We start from the raw sequence: 12,242 nt of genomic DNA, 5'->3' as shown, positions 1-12,242 counted from the left end.
GCATTGATTCAATGCGTGACTCGCTGATTTTATTTTCCCGCGGCTTCCTCGCGCTGTGGAATGCTGACCAGCGCTGCTGCTGACGCGCATTAATGGTAAATACCCGTGACGTGAAAGTTAGAATACGACAAATATTTCGCTTTCCTTTGACAGGAAATACGAACACACATATGAGCTCTGTGTACAACTTTAAACTGTAAGTGAATGCCGAGCACACATTGACGATGAGTGGACCTGTTTAAAGACACAGTTCCAGGTGTCTTCGGAGAGTGGTCTGTCAAGGTCTTCCTCCCAAGCTCTCTTAATGTTATCCAGGGATGAAGATGCCAGATTGATCATTAAATTGTAAATAGTAGCAATTGAGCCCTTGGCCAATGTATTTCATGAAAGGAACCTATCCAAAGGATTTTCGGAGGGCATCGCTGGGAAGTCTGGTATAAGTGACTTAACGTAATGTCTTACTTGCAAGACTCAAAAGAAATCTGACTTGGTAAGACCAAAACGTGATACCAATTGTTCAAAGGAAGCAAATACATTATCCAAAAATAAGTCTTTGAAACTTTTTATCCCCTTTTGAGACAAACTCTTGAATGAACCATCCTGCATTGAGGGCGAAAAAAAATGATTACGGAACACAGGGCTAAGAAGAGAGGGGTCCCTAAAACCAAATGACTTCCTGAATTGGATCCAAATCCTCAACGAGTGTTTCACCACTGGGCAATCGACCGGAATATAAGAGGTAGACTGTAGTTTAGATGCAAGAAGTGCTGGAAGGGAAATTTGCTTGTAAGCATTTATTTCCATGTCCACCCAAGACGGTCTATTGGGCAAAAGGTGATAATGCCACCAATAAAGTGTATTTCGTATGTTAGCTGCCCAGTAGTAAAACTTAAAATTGGGTAAGGAGTATTTCCTTACACCATTGGATCTAGGCCTCTGAAGGTATGCTTTGCGTAAGCGAGGGTGCTTACCATTCCAAATAAAAGAAGAGTTAACAGAGTCCAAAGACTTAAAAAAAGACAGGGGAATAAATAAAGGTAAACACTGAAAGAGATAAAGAAATTTAGGAAGCACCAGCATTTTAATAGACTTAATGAGCCCAATGAGAGAAATCTTTATAGGGGACCATTTAGAGAGATCTTTCTTAATCAGCCCTGTCGAGTTCCGCGGTGCAAGTTAAATGGCCTAGAGTGCAGACCATTGCTTAGGACTACTGCAGAAGGGGTACTATAAAGTAATTTAATCCAAGAGAGAAAGATCGGGCCAAATCCAAATTTTTCCAAACTAAAAAAAGGTACAGGGTTTTGCCAGATTGTAGAGATGAGATAGCAGCCGCCATTTCCTCCTGAGTAATCGGTACTTCTAAAAGGTTACGAACATCCAAGGATAACGTGGGGACATTTAGTCGGTCGAGAAAATGTTCGATATCCCCCTGCGAAGAGGAGTCAGATGTATACAAAGTAGAATAAAAATCTCTAAACTTGTAATTAATAGTATTTGGATCAGTTGTGACCTCCCCGTTATCTAGACGAAGACCATTTATAATTTGTTTTGCACGTAGCCCTCGCAGCTGATTAGCTAAAACTTTCCAGGATTTCTCCCCACTTTCATAAAAACACTCCTAGTTCTGATTTAAGTTTAAGATGTTTATTATACAGATCTGGCGTGGGAGACCTGCTACTTCTTTTCGCTTGCTTCATTGTGCTTGCTCAGTGAAATATGTCTTTAGTTGTTGCGCGTGTTGACACACCCCATGATTTATAAAAATATATATATATATATATTTTATTTTTTATTTTTTTACTTTTAATCTGTTTAACTGATAGTATTAATCGATAAAAATGTTTACTTTCGGTAAAGTATCTGATAGTTTTACAAAACCTTCAAATGTACCTAAGGGGGCAGGAAATATAAGATATTCTTCATCCTGCCTCCTTTTCATCATGGTTTTGTAAATTATATTTATGAGTATGATGAAGTAAGTTATTGGAAAATACCCATGAATGAAATAAACATAAACAACAACAACAACAACTGTTATGAGAACTAGTACCATGCTCACATCTTCCATGTCTTACTATTTGTTGCTCTGATTTGACTTCTATGTACTCTTATACATTCAACATAATACTTATCTCAATTAAATGTACTGAAATGAATGTATATGTGACACAAAAAGGCTGTTTATTATTTTGGCCGGTAAAAAATATGCTTGGCTGGTGGATTTTTTCATCTACCAGTCCCCGTGGCAGGTGAGACAAAAAGTTAATTTCAGACCCTGCACACATAATACACTGATGATAAAATGTATATTTACACGCAATGCGTTATTCTAATTAAAGTTCAAGAGGTCCAGTCTCTGTATTTCCTTCCTAGCGGAGGTACAGACAACAGTTTTAGATTTCCATCGGGGCAGCCGTAGTACTTTGTAAAAGAAAAAATCCTAAACTCTCAAAATAGTCATAAAAGTGGAGATTCTTGGTCCCAGAGAGCCAAAGCAGTGATGTCTAACAATTTTTACCAATATTTACTAAGAAAAGTAAATATTTCTCACAACTGGATATGAATATAAAAGGTTAGATCAGATGTTTTATCAGGCTATTTTTGTGTATGTATTTGTTTATTTATTAAATTTTGACACCTACGTGTCTGGCACATAGAAGACCTTGGGACTGAGAATACATACTGGGGGTGTAGGTTTACCTCTTAAGAAAAATATGGACCATTTTAATACTTTGTTCAAAGTAATAAACTTCTAATAACAAACAACATATGCAAAACTCTTATCATGAGCACTAAATAAAGTTAACTAGTCATTTCAGATTTTGTTTGTATTCCCTTGCCATCTCTAAATAATTGAAATGCTCTTAATATGCCGATTAATCATGCTAAATATGGAAAAAATACAAAATGCCTAAAGGTGCCATATGTTAACTTGTTAAAGTAATCCGTATGACAGATAAAAATAATTGTATTTGCTGCATTGTCATTTTCTGCAGCGTTTTAGCAAAAGTATCTATTTTTCGAATTATGTCCCGCTGTCCGGGTGGAGCTAAGCCAGCTATTTAAATACCACTGGTTTAATGAATGCATAAAAAAAAGGAAGTATACTTTGGGCTTTAGTGGGCAGTGGATTTTAACAGAAGCCTTGTGTGATGAGGAGCCCAGTTAAAATTTAAAGTAAAGAGCTCATTGTATCTATAAATCCGAGGTCTCAGAGTGGTCAGATCCAAAGGCAATCTCTTGCGCGTCAAGTGCATGTAGATTGTTGGAGAACTCTTGAGAATAAATAAAAGACTTACAATGCTTTTTTTGTGATTTAACTTTAGCCCTCATTTACTCGAGATGTCCACCCTGAGGGAGGTGAAAACACATGACGGAGAAACCTATCTTCAGACTACATCCACCGCTCAGCTCTCTCTCCACCCATTAAACAGACAACTAGGCCAATCAATACAAGCGCCTGCCTGACCATGTCCTGCATGCTTCCGCTCGGCGCCACGAGAGAGATGATGAAGGGAACACAACGAGTCTGTTAGCCAACACTACATGTGATGCGAGTAATCTAGCATGGGTCACAATGGTGAAACTGAGCAATTTTCAGTTACACTTTATTTTAAGGTGTCATTGCTACAGTGTAATTATATATTTAAGTACTGAGTAATATAAATCATCTACATGTACTTAGTATAGGGTTAGGGTAGGGTTACACTTTATTTTATTTAAATTGCAATTTTCAGTTACACTTTATTTTAAGGTGTCATTGTTATGGTGTAATTATATATTTAAGTACCGAGTAATATTAATCAACTACATGTACTTACTAGGTTTAGGGTAGGGTTACACTAAAGTTACAGTGTAATTATATATTTAAGTACTGAGTAATATTAAGCAACTACATCTACTTACTATAGGATGGGTAGGATTAGGATTTGATTAAGGTTTATTTGCATGTAATTATGCATCATTTACTGTTATTACTATGGTAAGTACATGTATCATATGTAACAAGGACACTGTAAAATAAAGTGTTACCCAATTTTCTTGTACTGTGCCTTAGCTGTTTAAGGGTTAGTTCACCCAAAAATGAAAATTCTGTCAGTATTTACTCACCCTCATGTTGTTCAACCCTATAAGACCTTCGTTAATCTTCGGAACACGAATTAAGATATTTTTCATGAAATCTGAGAGCTGGATCACTCCTCCATAGGCTTCTAAGGGATTGAACTTTTGCCGGCCTCGAAAAGTTATTAAAGACATCGTTAAAATAGTCCAAGTGACTACAGTGGCTCAATCTGAAGTTTATCAAATGACGAGAACAGTTTTTGTGCGAAAAAAAACAAAAATAACGAATTTATTTCAACTATTCATGTCCTTATCTGTGGGTCTCGAGTCAGTTCACTAGTGTAATAGCGTACGCTTCTGTTGTTGTACGTCATACGCATCACACACGACCAGCGTCGGCCAATAGTGAGCCTACGTGTGACGTAGCTCTACGCTATTACACTAGTTTAACTGACTAGAGGCCCAAAGAGAAGGAAATGAATAGATTAAATAAAGTCGTTATTTATGTTTGTTTTTGCGCACAAAAAGTATTCTCGTATTCTAGTATTCTCACAAAAATTCTAACTAACCCCCTGAGGTCATGTGGACTACTTTGATGATGTCTTTATTGCCTTTCTGGACAAGGACATTATACCGTACATAGATTTTCAATGGAGGGACAGAAAACTCTCGGACTGAATCTAAAATATCTTAAACTATATTCTGAAGATGAATGGAGGTCTTACGGGTTTGGAACGACATGTGGGTGAGTCATTAATGACATAATTTTCATTTTTGGGTGAACTAACCCTTTAAGACACTTTGCAGTGTGAAACCCTTTCTAAAAAGCTGTGCCTTTAAATTCATCCCTTTAAGTGCACTGTGACGATAAATATTACAAAAGGCCTTAAAAACATCTAGTGGCTTTTGCATTCTGCTTGATTCTATTCTATACAGTTTTCGTTTAGGTAACCAATTAGTTGACTTTTAAAAAAAAAAATAGCTTTGCAAATCCGTAGAGTTTTCTGATTAGCACAACCTCTGTGCCGATGTTGAGGAGTGGCAACTTGAACAGCTTTAAAATTTAGAATAACTTTTAAGCTATCCCAGATCTAAGGTGCTGCCTTTATAGTGTTAGTTCCAGTGGGAGAAAAGCAGCAACAAAGGGAACACAGAACAGTAAGAGAACATGAAAGCTAATGCAGCACATGGGGGGGAAATGGGGCAGAGGTATTGGGAGCCCCTGAGTTGAAAGCAGAACCTCGTCACTAGTCATGTGCACCTGCTTTTTGGTGTTGGAGCCTAAAAGCCTTGGAATCCCTGTAAGCCTGGAAAGAAGGCGAGATGTCACTGATCAAAGTGGGTTCAACCTAGTACTCCAGTGAGCACCTGAGGTGTAGTAGTCTTTAAAAGGTGGGCACTCTCTCTTATCGCAAGACATCACGGCCAACAGATTGTCATTCGGACAGTCGCCCAGTTACACCCATAAGCCTGGGACTCAACCTAACCCTTCTGGAGTGTCTAGGCTAATCGGCAAGTTATCTCATACAGGCGTCTTCTCACATGATTGGCTCTTGTCCAACCATGCCATTCAACGCCAAGAGCCAATGAACAATCAGCTTCAGGGTCAGATTAGGTGACCACCTAACACTTGAACATATAGAGACACTTGAATAAATTATACAAGGCTAATGGAACAAATGGAAATCTATTATTGAGTATTGAAACAAATAATTAAACACTGCCAATCAACAGACTGACCATGTCAATTTCAGCAACATTTTTGAAGAATAAAAATTAAAACATTACACTGAGGACAAAAAAAATAAACTTACTTGATCCTGTCGGCATCTGATAAGGACTCCTGTAAGAAAGAGCATTAATTTAGTATGTGCAAACTAAATATCCTTTAACACATAAAAAAGTCAGAGAGTTGTATATTACAATAAATATTTCACATATCCTTAATACCCACAGAGCTGTATATTTATCTTTTATACCAAGAGGGCAAACATAACATTTCCTCAAGACTTGAATGTGAACTGATCTTATGTGTGGCTGCAAAACAACAATTTTTAAATGTCAAAGCTTCCTAAAACAATTTTTTACATTACTTCACATGTAGGAAACAGTTTTGAAGGATAGACTTGTGTGTCTTATAATTTAACTTATAAAAAGTAAACATACAGTAAATAAATTAAAATGAGACCTACTTTGCGGCATGTATCAATTAAATATTACAGCTTTATTCATGACCTGTATGTGTTAGATAATTCATCACATAATTTCAATAAAAAGAAAGTGACGCAGGGAAAGCATTTGACATCATACGCTGTGCCTTCTGCCAAACGGGTCAATATGCACATGCCTAGTGAAGCTATGAAATTGGTCTGACATCCTGTTTTTTTTTCTGCCAGCTAAATGTCCACCATATCCCACAGAGCAGAAAATGTAAATTTGTCTAATGTAGAGAAAGTTTGTACACAAAACTGTTTGTTTAAAGAGAAATCATGTATTTTGTTGTTGTTGGATGAAAATCTCTAACAAATAAAACTGCACAGAACAAAAGTTCATGAAACACTGTCGCAGAAGTGACAATTGGTGATGGGGGTTTTAGTAAACGCTCATATTTAGAGCAAAATATCCTTAGGAAACACCAGAACAGTGAGATGAGAATACTAGCCATGGCATTGATTGAATAAAGGAAAAGATCAGCCAAATAATTTTTAACAAGTTAATTAGCCCTTAAACTCGTTCCAAACCTGTATAGCTTTCTATTGTGGAATACAAAAAAAGCCAGATTTTTTAAAAGAATCTCTAAGCTGCTCGTTTATAGGTTCTTGAATGCAAGAGTGGATTGAATAGTATATTGATATATATTAAAAAAAAAAGATATATATATATATATATATATATAGTATATTAGGTGGGGGATAAAGTAAAAAATAAATGATCAATAACATACCTTGATGTGTGATAATATAGAAAAGGCAGTCACTTGTGATAAAGGTGTTTTCTCACCCTCCACAATAATGGTGGGAATCTCACCCTTTGCCAGCCCTGATTTATCCATATTGTTCTTTTGCAGGGCTTTGCTCTCCACATGGGGCAACTGGTGGAGTTGAGTCTGGTGTTGAACCCCCCGTGGAGCCCTGTCATCCCCTTCAAAATCATTGCTGCCCCCCACCCGACTGTAAATTGGGCCTTCGGCTTTAGGACGGGCCCCTTCCCGATGGGGATCTGCATGTTGCTTTCCAGACACTCTTTCTGGACTGTCCGCTGCCATGTGCCATGTCTTGGGTCTTGCTTCACTAGATTTCTTGCTGGCTCTGCTATGCCGGGAAGCCCATTCATGCCACGGTCTGCACTGCTCTTGCTTTGTGTCGTGATGGTCCTTGAATTCATACTGTTGGGGATTGATGTGGCGTTTGGTTTGGTTCTCTTTTAAAGACATTGTTGAATCAGGAAGGTGTTTCGTTTGGTTCTCTTTTAAAGACATTGTTGAATCAGGAAGGTGTTTCGTTTGGTTCTCTTTTAAAGACATTGTTGAATCAGGAAGGTGTTTCGTTTGGTTCTCTTGTAAAGACATTGTTGAATCGGGAAGGTTCCCGCGCAGCAACTTTAGATTGGCAGGGGTCATCACCCGGTAGGTGATTTCATCCAGAAATTGGGAAAATTTTACTTTTTCCTCAAGAAGCTGCATCTTCCAATCCGGTGGCATAGAGCTGGGAGATGTAGACGATGTGGAAGTACCACGCCCAGTGGGAGAGACTCGTATGCCCTTTTCCCTGTCCAAGGATATGCTTTTGGGTTTCCGGCTCCGTCCACGACTTTGCGACTGGCCTAGCATCTCTACCGACTTAGACTTGCGCAGACTATCGGATGAGTACACTTCCAACTGATGAGAGTGCTTGAGGATGCCCTTGGGTGGATGGGCATCCATCACAAATGCTAATTGTGGTGGACACTGTTCTTCCCTAGGTACAAATATTTCCGCTTTCTCATTGAAGACCAAAGAGCGCTCGGCACTCCTGCTGGAGTGTGACGGGGAACTGCCTCGAGTCCAATGCTGGGAGTCTTCCGAAGAGGAGAGATCGTCGTCAGCAGAGAGTGCCAGTAGGTCATCACTACGACTGATAAAGCGGTTCATTCTTTGTTGCCGGAGATGCTTGGGAGGAAGTCTCATGCCGAGAGAACCGTGGCTGAAGATTTGTGGTGGAGGGAGGACACTAAGCTCCAAACTAGACAGGCTCGAGACATCCAGCTCGCTGTCCGATGCTTGCGACCATACGGGTCTTTCAGGCCATTGCGGGTAAGGGCCTGTAAATCGTGTACTCTGCAAAATAGGTGCATTATTTCGGGGGAAATTTACCTGGCAGGGGTCAGGCTGGGATGACGAACCAGGGTTGGCGGATGGCAAGGCACTCCCACTAACATCCTCTCGAAATACTGGAACAGTGTGGCGAGTCTCGCGGTGCTGCGGAGGTGCCTTTCGGTACGGTTTCCGGGCGGGAGCAGCACTCGTCATTCTGGTAGATCAGTGTGTTTCCATACACTGTCCGTTAGTCCTGCCGAGAGAGAAGCGTGAGAATCCAAAGTAGCAGTAGCCTTCAACCCTGTCCTGTGCAAAAAAGACAGTCCCTATCCTCTCTCTCTCTCTCTCTCTCTCTCTTTCCTGCCTCTTCCTCTCTAAGCGGCAACGTCAAAAAAGCAGTTTGAATCAATAGGCTTTGATCAGCACCACTGGGCAGTTAAAAACACAACAACCAATAAAAAACAGCTATGGATGTAACAGACAGCATATGTTGATAGAGGGAAATTGAGGGGCAAAAAAGCCTCAAACAACCACCAAACATCTGTCTATACTTCTTCTGTGAAATAAGGTGTTTATCATAATCTGTGTAGTAAATTGAGGAAAGATGAGAATGGGAGTGGAAAGACAAAAAGAGATACTGGATACAGGATGCTATAGAGACCAATATAGAGGCATGAGGGTGGGAGGGGAAAACATGGACTTGTTTTAAAGCGAGGGATTGTCTACATGTTGGAGTGAGTTTCCAATAGACAAACTGTTAAACCAATGCCTGCATGACTCTTATTGATCACAGGAAGCTATGTATAGAATTGGAAAAGGGGGTGTGCGGTTGGGATCCAATCCCTTACAGAGGCACGTAGGGATGACCCACGGTCTATTCACTGTCATTTAAAATCAGTTTCAATTTAAAAAGTTCAATTCAAACAATACTAGTTTTTCCTAAGGGAGTTAGGCAAACTTGTAATACATAGACGAACTTTGCAATTGGAATCCATTCCGATTTTTTAACACATGATATTTAAAATAATTACCAACTGTTTTTTGCTTGTTCCCAGGCTGCTAGAAATGTCTAATTTCCATAAAATTGGAACTATTTTTTTTACTTTGTAGAATACCATAACTAAAGCAAAATTTCTTATTGCACTGTCTGGCAAATCTTCATTGTGGATTTAAAACATATTGCCAACTTTCTGTGTAAAACAACAGTTTATATTTAACAGCTTAAATTTAAAAGCTTTTATTAACATTAGTTGATAATAGCGCCTGCCTGAAGTACTGCTAGTACCTGACATAAAAAGAATATGAAATATTAACAAAGGTGCGGATCACAAACTGCTCAGTTCAGCCCCTATAGTAAAAACAACAGATCTCAATCCTGTACAAATCAGTACATGTTCAAGGTCATCCTATGTTAATATTTGTAAACGTTTTTAGAAATCTAATCCTGTTCAAACAGTGCTAAAGTTATCCAGCAACACCATTAGATTGTAACATGAACCCAGTGTGATACTGCTAATGCACAGAGCTGCCAAAAACGCCTGCTGCAAAACAAGCTTCTGTTTAAGCACTTGCAGAAACTAGGTTAATAAAAATCCTTACCCTGTAGGTCCAATTTTCACATATTTGACCATTTGATATAATCTTGACACGTGGTTGGTTGAGGCACTATAAACAAAACAACTTTGTGGGCGAGTAAGTTTGAGCAGGTCAAAGAAAGTAAAGTTTTAGATCACTTCCTTTTGCTTCATCACTGCAACCTGCATTGACTCCCTGGAGTCAGAACGCTACACGAGTGCATAACACATAATAGCAGGCCATGGTTAGCACTCAGATTCTCTCCACCTCTTCCTGGGTCACACCTTCCTCTGCAGGAGGGCTTTCTTTATTGGCGTGGCTATTTTTAAAGTTCCTGACTGGTAAAATGGGAAAAATGAAGGGAGAATTGGCTGGTGTGTCACAGTGTGGTGCCACTAAGAAATCAATGGTGTTCCCTGCGCATGCTGCTAATGTGCTGCAGGGCACAGGCTGGGACACAAATATACACACACGCACACGTGAGGGGGTCACTGCCAAAATGTGCCACTTATTGGCAGGCTGATTTTCCCTCTTGACGTCATCCTCTACCCACAAAGCCTACACAAATAAACACAGCAAGCAGAACTAAATGTGTTTTGAAAAGCCGACTCAAAAGACAGTTGACTTTAATCAGCAATCCCATTTGAACTGATTATAAAGTTTCACACAAAGTTCAACAAGATCTTATCTTCTTATCTGAAGAGGTATTTTTATCACTCAGTCCGTCAAACATTGGGTCTTAAAGTCCCTCTGTGGTAAAAATCAAGTTTTAATGTTCTTTAAATGTGCTGTCTATCAGTGGATCCCTAATATATCCACTGAACGACAACACTTTCAAACTCTCCTGTGTGTATCGGTGTAAGTGCTCGATGAAGAGCGTCAAAGATGTCATTGTAGCCATTCACAGACATGTATGTTGAGCGCGTGAACACAATGGCCAATCAGAGGTGTTTAAAAATCCGGTCAAAAGCACCCAAAATGCTAGAGGTAAATGCTGGTATCGTCACGTGTTTAAAATTTTAGTAACGACTTGGTATCTTTTGACAACTCTACTACCTTGTAACCAGTAGTTTTTGGCCATATCGCAAAGCTCTAATTCCAAGACAGAATAATACAACTGTGTTTTGGGAGATTATGGCAACTTGTCCTTTTTAAAACAGCTAAATCCAGATTAAAGGTTTCCTTGTACCTTCTAAATATTACAAACGTTTAGGGCAAAAGGCCTAAAGCTTTTGTTGCTAGTCACGCAAGGGCTAAAAAAAACCAAAACAAAGCTTCAAAGATCAAGCGTGAAATTTCTGTGAGGAAAAAATCTGAGTAAGGACAACACTTCTCAATTGCTTCTTGAGATTTAAACCCCGATGTCATGTCACGAGACAGCTGTTGGTAACAGGCACACATATTTTTTAAAGATTCCAACCATCACCTGTGATACTAACAGGTACACAACTGCTGTTCAATGGAAAAACCGTGATCAAACTATGCCTGACGATGTGCCTCATTTTCAGAGTTGGGTATAACGCGTTACAAAGTAACAGGCCAATGTGTATTCTAATTACTTTTCGTTATAACGGAGTAATTTAACTCATTACATTCAAAATGTATGTAGTTTGATTACAGTTCCTGATGTCAATAAAATTATTTTAGTTACTATAAAGAAAAAAAATATTTAGTAAAATGCATTGCTAATCACGTTTGGCCGGCTGTGTCGGTTATTGAGCATGTCAATAGATCCTCAGGAATATTACACAGTGCACCTTTAATGAATTACCGGTGAACGCGCTTCATGAGACACACACACGCAAGGTCTCTCGCTCTCTCCCTCTCCGCCGTGCGCGCGCTACACGGTTTGGAGCACAGTCTCTTCTGTCTCGCATGTACGCTCTTGCTCGCTCTAGATTCCGGGAGATTTTAACTAAATTGCGGGCATCAGGGAGCCGCTATCAATATCCGGGAGACTTGGGATGTCTTCAATATTAAATTAATTGTTTCACTTTAGTGTATTCTTGTAGTTTTAATAGGTTTACAAAGTAACTTGAAAGTAAAGTATTTAGTAATCTGATTACTTTTTACATGCAGTAATCAGTAATGTAATCAAATTACAATTTTAAAGTAGTAATTAGTAATTTGTAGTGGATTACTTTTTTTGAGTAACTTACCCAACACTGCTCATTTTAACCAACAGTTCTCTGTTCTAACAAGCTCTGTTCTCCGATGTGTGTGGAACTTCTCACACCATTTGATTGTGCACTAGAAGGTGTCTGTTGCTGTCTAAGGGTGATTTCTACTCTTTCAGAAGCCAATTAAA

The 12,242-nt window shown here is 39.1% G+C and overlaps 1 protein-coding gene across 6 annotated transcripts in view; it reads right to left on the bottom strand.

The window, feature by feature from the left end:
• The window catches only part of tjap1 (tight junction associated protein 1 (peripheral)), a 125,940-nt gene that overhangs the window by 44,365 nt on the left and 69,333 nt on the right, over positions 1-12,242 (bottom strand). For all 6 annotated transcript variants that reach the window (XM_077247006.1, XM_077247007.1, XM_077247008.1 and 3 more), the window contains 2 exons: positions 8,417-8,612; positions 5,880-5,908 (listed from right to left, as the gene is read on the bottom strand). In XM_077247006.1, the coding sequence (XP_077103121.1) occupies positions 5,880-5,908; positions 8,417-8,572 (185 nt within the window). In that variant the 5' untranslated portion in view covers positions 8,573-8,612. The remainder of the gene's footprint in view (positions 1-5,879; positions 5,909-8,416; positions 8,613-12,242) is intronic.

Source organism: Siphateles boraxobius, unplaced genomic scaffold (assembly GCF_051911475.1).
Source record: "Siphateles boraxobius isolate OS27281-9 unplaced genomic scaffold, OSU_SipBor_1 104, whole genome shotgun sequence".
Lineage (NCBI taxonomy): Eukaryota > Metazoa > Chordata > Actinopteri > Cypriniformes > Leuciscidae > Siphateles > Siphateles boraxobius.
Note: the sequence above shows the minus strand (reverse complement) of the source record. Positions and strands in the feature narration are given on the sequence as shown.